We start from the raw sequence: 16,466 nt of genomic DNA on the forward strand, positions 1-16,466 counted from the left end.
ATGAAAAGAAATAGGGAAAAATACATACCACCCATAGGCATCAGCATTTAGTCTATTAACAGTTTCATATGGGAGGACATAACATGATAAATAAAGGAGTAGTCAAGTCATTAATTTTTAAGATGATACAACTACTATATTCAACAGACTATTATGCAACAAGCACATGGAACACATAAAGAAAGTTTATATTAATCTAATTTTCCGTTATTAATGAAATTTAGTTATTTTTCGTTAAGTAATGTTTCATTATTACCTGTATTATTCATTAAACTTTTTGGGGGTTATGCATAAATAAATGCTACTTTTTATTTATTAAATTTACTATTTTGAAGATTAAAATCAATTTATGGGAAGTTCCACTTTATATCAGTAATTTTCCAGTATTTTTATATTTTTCTCAAAAATTGCCCTAACAATTTTCTTTAAATTCCCCAATGTATAATTGACTCTATACCTTAATTTTAATTATTAAAGATACAGAGAAAATCGGTTCCCAAATTTCTAATTATATATTATAGCTTTTATGGAGGGCTTTACTACCATCTTCAAAACGTTTTGCTTATGAAAGCAGTTTCATTCTTAATTCCTTCAGGTTTGAAGGTGGTACTTGATATATGAAATGTAATAATTCATAAATTTGAAGACTGTTTGTCTCTAATTTTTTTTTAATGTTCAATTTGATCTATAAGCCAGTAACATTTTTTTTTCTTCAGATATCTATGTAAAATGGATCTTAACTGTATAAAAAAATACCTTTATTTGAATTATTAATTTTCTGTTATTGATTTATTGTTTCTTTTTTTTTGTAGGCCGAACTCACCCTGCAATTGTATCCAGTGTAAATAATGCATCAAGGAGTGTCACTGTTGAGTGGTTTGAAAAAGGAGAAACCAAAGGAAAGGAGGTATTTAAATTTTTTAATATTTTATGAAGTACCTTTCTTAAATATTCCTAAAATTTATGTAGTATTTATATTAAATTCTGTAACATTTAACTCTGTAGATGTTATAAAACCATGGATAACTTGATTTTAGAAACATAAAAACTACAGGAAACCTACCAAATAGAATTGTTACTAAAATCTTCATGTTATTTACTTCATCATTTACATATAATGTTGTGTCATATTTCAAATTTAATAGGTGTGAGTATTGTTTTTGTATTTAGAACTTCCTTCTGATTAATAATTTTGGAAGTACCACATGTGGTCATAAGTGATATTGATGCCATAAGGATGACCACTCACAGTAGTCATAAAACAGGTCATATCTTAAAAATTTGTCAATCTCCTCCTCAAATCAAATTTCCTCATTTATAACTTAATGTTAAGATAATTCAATTTTTTATAACAAAAGTTATTACAGCGACTACTTTAAACCTTATGGTTTTGAGGTTTATGGACCTATTATCTCATACTTCATGCATTAGTAGAGTATTGTTATTTCAATAAGGTTTGTTAAGAAAAATTCAATTTGTTTTAAATTGGTTTTTAAAATGAAGAAATATCTGAGGCACCTCTTTTTCTAGGAATCTTTCAGAGCCTAGCTATCCAATGTAGGGCAGTTTCCAGAGCCTGTCTGCATAAGCATCAGGCTTCATCGTGAACTACCCCACAAATCTTAAGATGTCTTTCAAGTCTGCAATGACCTGTAAGAACACCTATTAGCAATCGGAGTTCATATCTGTTGATGCAAGAGAATGCAAGTGTATGCAAATGTAGATTGCAAGTGAATAGTGGTCTTGCAGCCACTTAGTTTTATTAGTAGAGGATTTAGTTATTAGTATCTTGGCCTGCCTATACATTTCCTCCACTCCTTGAATGCTATCTTCCATGACCAGTCAAGGACTTCTTTTTTCGCTGTTGCCTTTTAGAAATTCTAGGCATGGTTCTGCCGTATAGAAGGATGCTCAGCCCCGTTTCTAGTGAGCTGGTCAGCTTTCTCATTGCCTTCAAGGCTTGAAGGGCAGACAGACTATCTAAAAAGATGGTAATACCTGTCCATTCACAGCTGATGACTTCAGGGTATGTAGCTGCCGAGAAAATGGCAAACACTTCTGCCTGAAAAACAGTTGAGTATTTGTCTAGTAGGAAGCTTAGTTCTATGGCTAAGTCTTCTATGTAGACTCTAGCCCCCGTTAGTCCAGTCTAATCCTTTCTTGATACATCAGTAACACGATAGATTATTTATTGGGGTTTCTACTGAACCTTTTACCCAATCCTCTATCTTTGGGTATAGGTAACTAATTTTGGTGTCCAGAGTGGGTGTTTTATCTAACAGTGGTCACTAGTATTGTAATATTGGTAACTCGCTTTCCACCACTTTAGCTATTGTCGCATGACTAATAGATTCTCCCATCTCTTTTCACTGTTTGTTTTCTTTCATTCTTAGATTAGCAAGTACTAAAGGGAAAGCCCTTTAGTCATAAGTGAGCGGTATTAAAGAACGCAAGACTTCTGATCCCTTAGTTGGTGTTGTACAAAATGCCCCATTTATGCAAATACATCCTTTGGATCCTACTGACTATTCGCATATGTGAAGCCCTGTGCAGGGCTGACCGACACACAATGCTTCCATAGTAGATTCTAAGTTTTATTATTGCTGTATAAATCTAAAGCATTATCTTTAGGTTTAAACCCCAGGTAATGCCAACAGCACGTCCTGCCAAAAGGCTGCACTAATTTTTCTTTTGAGTTCTGCCTACTAAGATTCCGAGTTAAGTTTTGCATCCAAACGAAAGCGAGGTATTTGACATTTTGGCTTAGTTGGAGTTGATTTCCAAAGAATGTCTGGGTTCAAAAGGTACCCAATTTCCACTTTCTGGTAAATAGAATCAACTCCTGTGCCTTTTGGACTGTGCCTGTAGTTTGGTGCTGACTTCCAAAACAACAATTATTCTATTATTAAGAACAAATTATCCAACTGTCTATCACATTTGGGGTAGAAATGTCTAATCAGGCCTTGCTTTGTCAAATATCCCTTCTACATCCAAAAAGAGTCCACCTTAGGACCTTAATATGTTTAAGGCCTTTTCGATCCTCCCTTCCAAGGAGTGCAGAGCAATTTCCGTAGATTTTCCCTAGAGATATGCATGTTGATTTGGATGAAGGGAATTAATTGGTAACACCTTGCTTGTAAGGAAAACTGCCACCAACTTCTCCAGGATCTTAAACAGGAAGGAGGATAAACGTATAAGTCGATAAGATTTAGCGACACTATAGTCCTCCTTTCCAATCTGTGGGGTATTATTGACTGGAATAGAATAGTATATAGAATGATATAATTTTACTTCGCTGATGATTGATTGGTGACTATTGAAGGTTTCTTTGAAGCTTGTTCTTCTGTTTCTTCTCTTTTCTCAATCTCTCTCTCTCCTGTTTTCTTCTACCCTGTTTGTTGTACAAAGATATTGAATTAAGCTAATTGATGCTTAAAGTGATCCTGCGAGATTTTGGATATTTTTACATTCATATGCTCAAAACTTGTTCCTCCTCTCCCCTAGTTTACCTAATTCCAGGTTTTCAGTTTTATACTAATTTCAAGGGAAATATTGGCTCTAGGGGTGTCAGTTAGCTCAAATTAAAGTCAAATATATATTTCCTAAGTTCATCAATTATGGGTTTTCTCGTTCAATGATGGTTTTTTTTTACAATATTTGACGAATTTAGTGACCAAATAGAAAATTGTTCACTTATAAAAACAAATTCAATATTATAAGAACTAATTTTCGGGAACTACTCAAGGACTGAGTTGATTTATAGCTCAAACTATAATACATTTATTTTAGTTTATATAAGCTAACAGTAACTTTTTTTTGTTAGACGCATTGTCATTCGATTATTTTAAAAATTCGTATATAAGAGTTATAAAGGACGAAAAAAAAGAATCTGACTTTATTTTTCCTAAAAAGAATTTCGTTGGCCCTCTTTACTGGAAGCATCTTGCAGTTTTTATTTTTTAATTTAAACTGACATTATCAATACTTTTACTACTTACGTTCTATACTCTAAGAAAAAACCAAGATATTGTATGATATTATTATCAAATCTAGATAGAACATTCTATATTCAAGAGCATTCCTATAAACAGTAATTACAATTCAGCATACATATGTAATAAGGAACTGACCAATATTTTTGTGAATTTGTGTTTAATCCATAATTTTCATTTCGCAACATACACCCATGACTCATCTTTTTTCTGTATCAATATTAGATATAGATATAGCCTATTTGTGGCAATAGAGCCTATTTAGTTTTGTTGTGAAAAAAAAATTGATATAGCTTATAAAATATAATGAAAAAAATTTCTGGTTGGTTCTTATATTGCATATGTTTAAATATCGACTGCATAAATAATTAAATAATACGTAAATGCTTAATTTTAACTAATTACAATCAATGATATAAATCTATCGATTTTGTTTATTTAGTGTATATACATCCTCATATCTTACGAGAGTATTGCCGTGTCTGCTAATTATTTTATAAAAAGACACGAGATTCTAGGATAATTTTGTTTATTCCAACGTATGGATTGCGAACCAGTCATAAATAGAGGTAGAATTTTATGTTTACAACTAATTTTGAACATTTCACACAACGTTTCAATTATTTTCGGCTATTTTCATACTTGGTAGGCCTAACGAAGAAAAAATGATACGGAATTTTGGTCTTATGACTGTTTTTTTTTTTATCTCTCATAGATTATTTATTATACAGTGATAAATTTATCGGTTCAATTAGGATTTTTGGACTTTTTTTACTTTTTATTTATAATTCCAAACCGATGTTTCCTACCGAAATTGTTTAGTTCTAGAATTATTAAAGAACATTAAATTCTGATTCGAATGAATATCTAGGATTGTAAATTCATTCTAGAATTATAGTCGAATCATTCCATAAATATAGTTGAAATGACTGTCTTGACACTACAACATTTTATCAATTTTGCCCCTTGGCAGCTCTGTTATAAATTAATAAATAATAGAATAAAGTTGTTTATCATCAAATTTTATGTTCATTGAGTACCTAAAGTTTTGATTTTTTTCAAATATTCCCATCAAAATTCGAAATGTTATATTTCTCGTGATGTGCTCAGCAGTAGATGAAATAGCTTGCCTTTCAGTTGTAATTGTGCATCTCTAGTTATTAACTCCTGAATTACTTGTTGTTATTTGGGGCTTTAAGGCGTAAAACACTGAGGCCATCAATGCCCATTCCTAAATTACTTAACTTAAATTTTATTAATGAGTTTTAAATTTTGTACGAGTATAAAATTTTCTATATTAATATGATATTTTTTTTATAGTTTGAGAGTTAATTACTTGAGATTTACATTGTAACTGACTGGCAAGCTTTTTCGATTACGTATATTTGAGAAAAATCAAAACATTAGGTACTCAATGAACGTAGAATTTGATGATGAACAACTTTTATTGTATTTTTTATACACGCTATTAGGTTCTAAATGAACTTAAAATTTAATGATAAAAACTTTTGTTCTATTATTGTTTAACTTCAGAACTGCCGCTTCCTTTTCGCCAGTAACCTCCCCCGCATAAGTTCCGTCCACAAGGTTATACATTCAACTTGTTATTTTGTGTTATAAATGTATTTTAGAGCCAGTATGTGTTTCTGGTTTTATTTATTTATTCACCGTAATTATATTTTTCTTTACAGATCGAGTTCGATGCTATTTATGCATTGAACATGCATCTGCAGCCTTCTAATATAAACAACCAACAGACTGAAGATATTGAGAATAAATTATCTAAGGTAAATTTTAAATGTTTATATACTTGGGAATAAATACCTTTTTTTCATATTTTATTTTGAGATTTATTCTGGTAGCTAGGTATCCATTACGATTTACTATATTATTAATATTGTAGGAAGATAAGTCTGGGTGGCGGTCAACAAAGGTACCAAAATAGTAAAAGAAAACTATCTATTGTTAAACAACGTTTCACCCCACTTTGCAGGGAAACTTTTATCACACCTGGTTATATTTATTAGTAACTTGTTTGCAGTCCACCTACATGTATATACTTCCTTATATTCTTATTATTAATTATTTTTTTAATATACATTGTAAACATCATAATTGTTTTGAAATGTTTTGTTAATTCTAAAATGTTCGTATCTTGTCTTTTCATTTAGCCCTGATGAAGCTCTGCAAAGTGGGGCGAAATTTTTGTTAACAATAAATAGATTTCTTACTATTTTGGTACCTTTATGGACCAACACCCGGAGTATCTTCCTACAATCTACTTCATATGGTCAACTGGTCATATGGTATCCTTCCTATATTATTAATAATTATAGTTTAAAGATTAAACTAGATAAATTTTCAGTTATTTATGGTATTATTTCTTATAATATGTTGTCATTTTCTTTGTTACCTTTGGATATTAGGCATAATATGGTTATAGGACACTTTAATGAGATGTAGGATTATTATATTAACTTTTATTTCTAACCTATTACTATGTTATTGATTATTATTTTCATTCTGATTTTTGAGAAAAAAATATTTTTTTTGCTTGGTTCTTTGGAAAACTTATAATAGAAAATGTTTAAGGTAGAGGCATACGACTCAAGAGTATAATATCCTTACATAACCTTGTATATGTGTATTCTTTGGATTCCACTGCCCATTTGCTTTTTGTTGAATTTCAGAAAGCCAATTTTTTTTTTATCCGAGGTACAATTTTTAATTGATTCTGGAAGAGTATCTCAGAAGAAATCCCTTGGAAATGATATCACAAATATTCAGGCATATAATATTATTAAATACATCGGCATATAATGTTTCAAGACCTTTTCATACTTTCTCTGGATACTGCATTATTATTGCTCAAAATTAAGCATCCTGTTCTTGCTCTCATAGGAAAGATACTTGTTCAAGGAATCTTCATTTTCAATTTTCTGTAGCAAACCATCTGCTAAGCACTTCGATGCTTGATGTTCTACACTCCAAGGCCCTGTGTACACTAGTGTTTCATTTGCCTTCGTGTTTCAGTGCACATTTGCTTTAGATGACATAGCCTTAGTTCTGGATCTGATTTGAAAACTCCTGGACATTGTACATAGCATGAAAATGTAAGAAAAAAGGTATTAAATGATAGTTCATTTGACGTGAATGTTAGATAAGTAAATATGTTAGTTATTTATATTTTACTTAATACATTTATGGTTGGTTAATTATGATTAACTGAAATCTCTAAGGTAATTATAAAAGGATGGTATTATTTCTTCTAGTATTGTGTTAGAAAATACTCTGAATATCTCAATTACTGTAGAAATTATAATTATTTAGACTTAATTTACATATATTTAAAATATTTCCATCGTTTGTTGTTATTTTTACTTTCTTCTTTAACAAATATGAGGTTTCAATTTACTAGCTGTTTTAGATTAATATGAGATATATATGTACTAGACTTTTATTTTAATAAATTATTGATATATTGTCATATAAATACCACATTTTCTGTGTTAAAAAGTTTAAAAAATCTTAAAAAGGTAATAAAAGCATACTAATGAAATATATTGAATCTTAAGGAGACAAACATGACCGCTACTGCAACAGCAAATACAATGGTGGTCTGAATCTTTGACAGCTGTTTATTTCCAAGTAAATACCAACATTAGTTCCTACATTGAACTACTGCAACTGCATATGTGAATGTGTACTGTCTCCATTCTTAACATATACTTTGACAGACTTGCATTTACTATCGTAAATGTAAGGAGTCATTTACTTAATTCTTTTGTGTGGATTACAAATATGAATTCAAAATTCGTAGCTTTGCTTATATTTAAGCTATCGTACAGTTGGGCCAGTTAGATTAGTGTTTTTATTACTTATACTTACCTATAGATGGAATATATAGTTAGGGAAATTATTGTGATCATGAAAAGTTTAGAATTCAAGTTTTCAAGTGAAATACACGGTTCGAGGCCTTCTGAGTCCAAATAACCAAGTTTTGCAGCAAAATGGAGTATGTGCATGAGCCTACAGTCTAGCTCAAAATACGTAGTCTTACAAAACTTACAAAAATTGAAAGATCAGAAGTACCACTTGATGGAATATATTTTCCACATTTTTTTTTATTCTCTAGAAAACGGCTTTAGCGATTTTGATTAAACTTGGCATATCAATGTTAAATTAAATGGTTTTTAATATCAGCCTGGTTTTGTCCTCATTGAAATAGTCTGACAAGGCTTAAATGATGAATTTTTAAAAAATCTTCCTCTAAAGTACCTTTAATTTTGTTTTGGGTCATTCCAAGTCAATTCATCACACTTTAAAACCTTACCATCTGAGATTTTCTTCAAATTTTTGAATTGTTGCAGAAGTTTCCCTAATTTAGCTAGAGATATGCGTTCTTCCCTTAGATGGCCAGGTCAGAGATTGAAATTATGTCACTTTGTCCAGATTTAACCATAATGGGAAATAAATGCATGGAGTTCTATTTCCCATGTGCTTTGTATAAGCAACAGAACTATTTGCTCCATCTTCAACGGTCTTCAAAGAGTGAAGTCCCATGTCAGTTCTACAGCCGTACCGCTGGTCTCTAATTCTACCGTTTGCTCATGGGCCTATCCAACTCTTGCAGTCTTCAGCCCCATGTCAGTACTGGTAAAGCTGCTGTCCATCACAAGGAATGTTTTTTTTATTACCTCCCAGTCAAGATCCGCCGTGTTTCGCAAAAGCAGGGCCATCTTGAGCAGGGTTTTATTTCATAGTATGTTCCATCCTATCATGGAATATAAGCTAAGTAGTACCTCCGCAGTTTCATCTTGCCTAGTGCGGGGTGGATGCCGTTCAACTTCGTGCCAAGGCAAATAGTGCAACTCCTGATGGTCTTCTGTATGGTGTGCTTCATCCCCCACCAAAAATATTTATGCCACAATACCTGGAGTGTTTCATTCAGCCCTTGGTGGTTGGTCTTACCTTAGTGGTAGGTGAGCCTTACTTCCTTCTGTCATTCCTCGTCTTGGACGGTTTCCACTGTTAGTATGCATTGGATAAATGATCGGTCCACTCCAATCTGCTCTGTCCAACATAATCCTGGTATCTTATCCCAGGCTACCATGTTTACCATGTATAGATGGTGTGTCTTTCCAGTTTTGGACGTGTCCTTCAACATTTTGCAAATTTGGTTCTCCCTGATGCCTGGTTTCAACCAGGTAGTGATAATGTTACTCTTACCGTATTTAGAATGCTCCATCTTTGGTTAACTGGAGGTCTTTGTCTTCCAGATAATTTGGTTTCTCTTTTCATATATTATTTCCTCCATCTCCATTGATCTCCCCTCGCTTTTCTCCTTGTCCTCAGATGATTCTTCCCTGGTATCTTCTCCCAGTCTTGTCCTTCCTCCCCTGGTGTCCGCTCATGCAGAAACTGCCTTGCTTCCACTGAAGGGCCTCCTTGGTTGTCTTGTTTACTGTTATTGCTCTCAAGAGCCAGTTGCCCACCACATTTTCTTTTCCGGGTTTTTAAATAATATCCATATTGTACTGGCTAAGAAGTTCTTTCTACCACATGATCCTCGTGGATGAATCCTTTAACTTTCCAACCTACTGCAAAGAGTGATGATCTGTATTGACCCAGAACCGCCTTCAAAACACGTAAGGTTGGTGTGTCCACACAATCCCCAGAAGTTCCCTCTCTAGGGCATTATAACGAGCCTCTGCTTCCATCAGGGATCTGCTGGTGTATGCTCTAGGGCAATCTCCGCCCATGCTTTCTTGTGATGATACTGCTCCCAGGGCATACTCACTGGCATCCATAGCGAGGGTAAATGGCTCCCAAAAATCTGGAAATGCCAGGACTGGTTCTCTCTGTAAGTGCTCCATGCATTTGCGTATATTCTGCTCCATGCCCTATGTTATTATCAGTTTGCTACCATTCTTGAGGAGGTTATGAATGGGCACCAAGTACTGTGCCATTTCTGGCACAAACTAGTGGTAATAGTTAGCCGTCTGATCCCTTTGATATCTTTTGGCATTGCCATCTGCTGTAAGGCTACCACTTTTTGAGCATTGGGTTATACCTTTTCTTTCGAAATTTTATGCCCCCAAAAACTTATCTCTGCCTGACCCAGTACCGATTTTTCACAGGAGAGATTCAACCTGAACTTCTTTATATGTTGAAAAACCTGTTTTAAATGCTGTACGTGCTGTCTCGGTTTTGCTAAATACTAACAGGTCATCCATGTATATCTGGCATACTGATTCATCTAGTCTCTTCAAAAAAGTTTGTTCTCACCTGGTGCACTTTTCTTCCTGACTGCCTTCAGCGGACTGTTATATGGAGACATACTGTTAACAATAATCTCTTGTCTCCTCAGATTATCCAGTTCTTCTCTAATGTGCTGCTGGAGTGCCTGGGGTATTGCCTTTCCTTTACGTACGTTACCCTATCATGTTTCAAGGGAATCTTGTGTTCTGCCTTACCCATTACTCTGAAGACCCCCCCCCTTCCTTGAAAAAGACATCATCGTATTTGTTTAAGATTAATTCCCTCTAGTCCTCAGCCTGCTCAATTGCCCCTATGTATACTCCTCTGTCTTCTAAGATCCTTTGGCAGCTGTATCTTTTCCTTCCTATCCTAATATCCCATTTGCTCTTGGTATTCTTTATTCTAGCACCCACTTTTCCTAATATGTCACCTCCAATAATTATTCGATATTCTCGAGGTATCCTGTTTATTACATGCCCCACCAAGCTATATCCTTTTTCTCCCCACCTACAGAATCCAATCTCTGCTTCCCCTACCACACTACAGGGCACACCCAGGGTAACTAGACGGCATTAACAGACTTGGACCCGGAGCGACCCTCTCTCACAACTCAGCTTCTCCAGCCTTTCTCAGTCCACAATGGTGTTGGAGCTCCTTGTATCTATGAGGCACCTCTCTGATGATTGGCAGACCTCTGTACTCTATCCTCACATTGGTATTAACTAATGTGTGGTCAGCTCTCCGGTGTAATTGTTGAGGTTTTTTCACCTCTCTTAACATTTGAAGGATGTCTTCCTCTGTCATCCATCTTCCACTTCCGAAAGCTTCTTCAGTCTATCCATGACTATAGGCCATGGTGTTTCTTCATCGGCCTGAATTTGACTTAGAATACTCCTCTTTAGCCCACATACCTAGGCCTTTCTCCTGTAAGAAAATGGTTCAACTCACCCATTTCTCTGGTAAACATTTCTAAATCTAAAATGGCATTCTGCAGGCTCTGTGATGATACTGTACTAATTTTCATCCATTCCAGTAAATGTCCTCTTTAAATGCCTATTTATTTTTCTTTATAAATTTGAAAATAACTTCCCATGCACTCATTCCCAGGTTTCGGCACCAATTAAGTCTTTTCTGGATCAGAATGATACTAAAAATAGGAGAAAGGGTTTTTGACACACTATGTTTGATGGCAACTTCAAAACTTTATTGTAGAACATCTCCTTATATATACATTAGATCAGCTGATTTGACCTGTCAGCTGACAATAGCACTGAAGCCTTAACTTATAAGTGGGGTTTTATTTTTTTAGCAATAAAGCCATATCTGTCCCACATTTATATTTTGCCTTGTGATTTAAATCAACACAATCCATTCAACTAATAAAATTGAAAATATATAATATAATATGGTAGTATTGATTCTTTTTTCGGCTCTCAGGAGCGATATATTTGGACAAATAACATATCAAAAGAAAGAGAATTTCAGGGAGAAGTGATGAATCTCAATTTCTATTCTTAAATTCTTACTGGAACTTTAATAAAGCTATTAAAAAAGTAAGGGGTTTCAAAACTCTTACAGAGAAAAGTCAACAGATCAAGACAAGTGTAAAGTGTTCACGTATTTATTATAATCTATGCAATGATTTAGCCAATATCTTAGCCGATTTTTATTGGCTCAAATTATACAAGATACTGTGAATGTTTTGAAACAAGTTGAGCTCAAGATCCTAAAATGACTATTAAATTTGTTTAGTCTGTCTGTGCTCACATTACAATATTTTCAGCTAAAGACTTAACTAATTCATAGCTTTTATTGCTCAAATTACACAGTGTTATTTCAAGAATGTTTTGAACATTTTGAGCTAAAAATATTATCCTACATATGTTTAATCTGTCCATTTCTCAGTATGTAATCTTTTTTTGAGTTAACAGCTCAACCCATTTACAATTTTCATTTCTGAAATTATTCAGACCAACAGGATCCCACCAAACATTTGTAGCCCACTTAAAACATCCGTTCATGTTCGGCCTAGCTTTGAGGGCTCAGTGAGTACAATTTAGGGTTAATGTAAGTTAGAGGATAGCTAAATCTTAGCTGTAAAACTGAAGCAATATTTTCCACTGGGGGTAATATAATTACTTATTACGGGAACTGTTACTTAAAGATAGTCATTATAAACTATAAAGCCTTACCAATTGTGCATGTTAAATAGACTCTTGATAATATTATATTGTTTATATGAATGAGCTTGACATCGCTCATATATCAACTGAGTTAAAGAGAAGAAGGAAACATATCTAATGCAACAGTTTTTGCGAGGATAAACTAGTTGCAGTAATATTATCATTAAAGTTATCATGAATAAACCCCAGACATGAATAATGATTCAGTTAATCAGCCAGGAGATAGACTTTAATAGTCACCAGCTTCCAATTGCATTAAAAAGTTTTACACCAATGTTTTTTATGTAGTTTTGGGGATGAAGGGATGTTACTGGTGCATTTGTTTCATAGACAATGCTTCATCAAGAAACATTCTGATTCATCATTGTCTTCAAGGGTTGAATTAGGAAATTCTGTGTTAGTAATGCTTTCTGTTACCCACTCAAAATGTTTTACTGGAGTTTAGATCTGATTTTCATGGGGTCTTTGCAAACTGGCATGAGCTGCTAGTCTTTCTACAAGACTCCTTCACAAGGACCATGACCATGTGTTGTGGCAAAAAATACCACCCTTTTGATTGAAAATCCTCATGAAAGCTAATGGTTATGGAGTTATTTTGTTTTTGTATTGGGCAATGGATCTATCTGAAAAAAGCAAAATGTTTTGGGAGATTTTTTTAAATTGACCATCAGAAAAATTATCATTTTTTAAAAAAATGTTTAACAGCAACTATACTGTGCTTTTAGAAATCAGAAATAATTACTTACCTAACTTAAATGTTGCATTTTTCTTTCCACCTGGTAATCTACAACAAGGAATGTATTGAGATCTGTTGTGGTTAACATGCTAAAATAATTAACTTTTTCATCCTATTTGTACAAGTAGAAGTCTAAAATTCTTGATTTAGAGCACATTTGATTCTTTGATGTCTTTATTATTTTTCAAAAATGTCTAACCATGGAACACACCAATATCATGGGTTCATTCCCAAAACTACTTTTAAAAAATCTGTGTAAAACTTAATGCAATCAGAACCTTGTGAAAATAAAATAATCTCTTGATATATCCTCTAGTTGATTAACTGCTGAATCAAATCATTATTCTCATCTGGGTTATGTTTATTTTCATGAAAACTTTAATAATAACATTTCTGTAATAATTAGTATTTATTCCATTGTAATAATTGATTGATTCTTCACTTCTCCCTGAAATTTTCTTTCTTTTGATACATCATTTGTCAAAATCCATCGCTCCTGAAAGCCAGAAAAGGGATCAGTACAATTTGCCACAATTTGAGCTTAACTGCTGCTCTTAACTTTCTTGTGATTTCTAAAGTTTCTGAAATACAGTACTTCAAACATTGGCTATTTTTCCTAAAACTGTAGTTAGCTATAAAATGGCTCACTTCTTCAGTTAAGTCAAGTGGTATGTCATAGTTTTCATTAAATAATTATTAAAATGAATTAATATGTAAAATATAAGAGTTCTGATATTTTATATATCCATTATTAAGTTTCTTTATTCGATTATATATCTTTATTGATTTGGTTGAATGCTGATATCACAAATATAATAAATGTAAATATTTTTTCTTTTAATTATAAATTTATAATCCTTTTTAAAAACTGTTGTAAAATCAACTGACTTAAATGATGAAAAATAAGCTTTTATAATTCTTTTTTCTAAAAATTATAAATAGCTCAAAAATGTATTATTTTTATGAAATTTGTATAGTTTTAAAATTCTGTTCTCATTTATATCTTTAGTGGTAAGTCAGTTTTTGATTATTTTTTAAGCTGCATTCATTTAAATAATTATTAATTAGTAAATAACTATTAGTAGGAAATAGGATTGATCTAAATCTACTTATAAATAATAAGATATATAATATAAACTCCAACTAACTCTTTACAGTTGTATAAAATTCACCATATCTTGCCCTTCTCTACTTTTTAATTATATACCACATTTTCTGTAGAAGCGATCTATTCCCTTGGGTTTCATCTTGACAGGCAACTCCCATGGATCCCTAATACAAGACTGAAAAGAAGTAAAAATGCCCATCAATTTTGAAAATTGATAAATGATCTATTTGCGATTTGCCAAATAATGTTCCTACATGAATATTGTTAATCCTGTTTTTACTTAAAGTAAAGGATATTTCCAACATGCTATCAAATTCTTCCTGTTCAAATCATTCATAATATCTTCACTGCTTCTTGTTAAGTTTCAAATTTAACTTCTTAAAACATTTTAACTTTTCTTTTCTATCAGTGTGATAATTGAAGTCATCTATAGAGAAATTGATTCTTATCATCTTTTTGATAATTGGCCTTAGTCGTATTTATTTATTTTATTGTGCAGTTGTAGTGAAAAATTAAATATTTCAATTAATAAATACAATATTTTAAAAATGATATTTCCGTAATAATATTTATGATAAAAATTTTCCTAGTCAATTTTCAAGGATAAAAAAATTAATCTTGTAAATTAATATAAAGAAAAAAATTGCATCAATGTGTATTTCCTGTATCTTTGTAAAAGAAAGTTTGAGAGTGAATTTTAGTGCAATTATATATTGTTGTTTTACTAATTACCATTTAAATGTACATTTAATTAAAATATTTATGAAGGATACTCCTCAAACATGGGATGAAGATGATGATGGTGATGAGGATGATGATGATGAAAGTCAACAAGATGCTTTCGTCACAGATTGTGATAATGGAAATGTTAAGGAAAAAAACTCATTATCTGTTCGTAGCCTGCCTAATCCCAAAACGGTAATTTATGCCTGTGCCTGCAATATTGTCATACCTAACAATTTGGCAAGTTTTAGTCAATGCACCAATTTCCCCTTCCTTTACAAATTATCTATTCTATTTTATGTTTAGTTTTGTTTCCACTTCAACTTATTCAATTGTAATGAGTTACCTTTTTGTATAAATTCAGTCAGCTATTAATCTTTCATCTTAATCCCCTTTTTTCTTTATTTTATCCTTTCTATTTCTCTTATTTATCCTCTTTGATTATTCACTGCTTGATTCATATTTAGCTTGATAGCTCAGTTGTTGCTTTTGTAATCTGCACAATTGCACTTTATGAATAAAGGAATAAAATTCATTTTGAATTCTGAAACTTTTAGTATTAAAATATCTTGCTTTTAATTATTATTTGATTATATGTATAAACTATGTGTGTAGTTCTTTGTAAACACCATTTTTTAATATTATATACTATATGTGTGTTTGTGTCTATATCTATATATATATATATTGTGATTTACATTCCCCTTGGAATTATTGAGTTCATTGTAGTTAATATAATGACTTTGGTTAAAATCTATATTTATCCAAGATTTTCTTAAAATTAAACACTTAATGAATATATTTATATGCGTTGGTATTAATTGTAAGAACTTAATCAAATTCAATAAATAATTCTTGTGAAATTTCTTCATCATAAGGATTTACACTTCAATCAAACATTACTTTGTTTAAATATATTAGCTTCTACTTACTAAATACATTGTGGAAAATTTCAATAACCATCTATTCATCTCTTAATTAATTAATAAAATTATTGTATATTTATTTCTTAACATTTTTAAAATAATTTTTTCTATGGGTACTGTTAGTAGTACTGGTATTTGATGGGGTGAACAAGTCCGGCAAGTGGGCCTAGTGGTCCTTTTTGCCAACCCCTGGCGGCTACCTGAGTTTCCGCCACGTACTAACCAAGGTGGGAGTGTCAAGATTCATTCTTCGGGACTGCCAAAAAGTGAATGTTAAACTGCCCCAGGTGGGAATCAAACCCACAACCTTCCGAACCAAGTGCACTTAGACCAACTCGTATGGCCGTCACGTCCCTTTTTTCTATGGGACTAGATCCTGAATACATCCAAACATCCATAACAATCTCATCAAATAAGTAATGAAAGTTACAATGTAAAACATTTTTTGGATTATATCAATGTTCCTCTTACAGTGTTGTACAGATGTTTATTAAGGATTATGTAGTTCAAATTATTTCTATATGTGGCTATATTATA

At 32.3% G+C, this 16,466-nt stretch overlaps 1 protein-coding gene across 2 annotated transcripts in view; it reads left to right on the forward strand.

Moving 5' to 3' along the window:
* The window catches only part of LOC106679674 (kinesin-like protein KIF2A), an 85,054-nt gene that overhangs the window by 32,021 nt on the left and 36,567 nt on the right, over window positions 1-16,466 (forward strand). The window contains exons 2-4 of one of the 2 annotated variants that reach the window (XM_014418960.2): window positions 813-907; window positions 5,684-5,779; window positions 15,049-15,198. In XM_014418960.2, coding sequence (XP_014274446.1) covers window positions 813-907; window positions 5,684-5,779; window positions 15,049-15,198 — 341 coding nt within the window. The remainder of the gene's footprint in view (window positions 1-812; window positions 908-5,683; window positions 5,780-15,048; window positions 15,199-16,466) is intronic. The other variant, XM_014418961.2, reaches the window with a different exon arrangement.

Source organism: Halyomorpha halys, unplaced genomic scaffold (assembly GCF_000696795.3).
Source record: "Halyomorpha halys isolate HHAL.00 unplaced genomic scaffold, Hhal_1.1 Scaffold214.1, whole genome shotgun sequence".
NCBI lineage: Eukaryota > Metazoa > Arthropoda > Insecta > Hemiptera > Pentatomidae > Halyomorpha > Halyomorpha halys.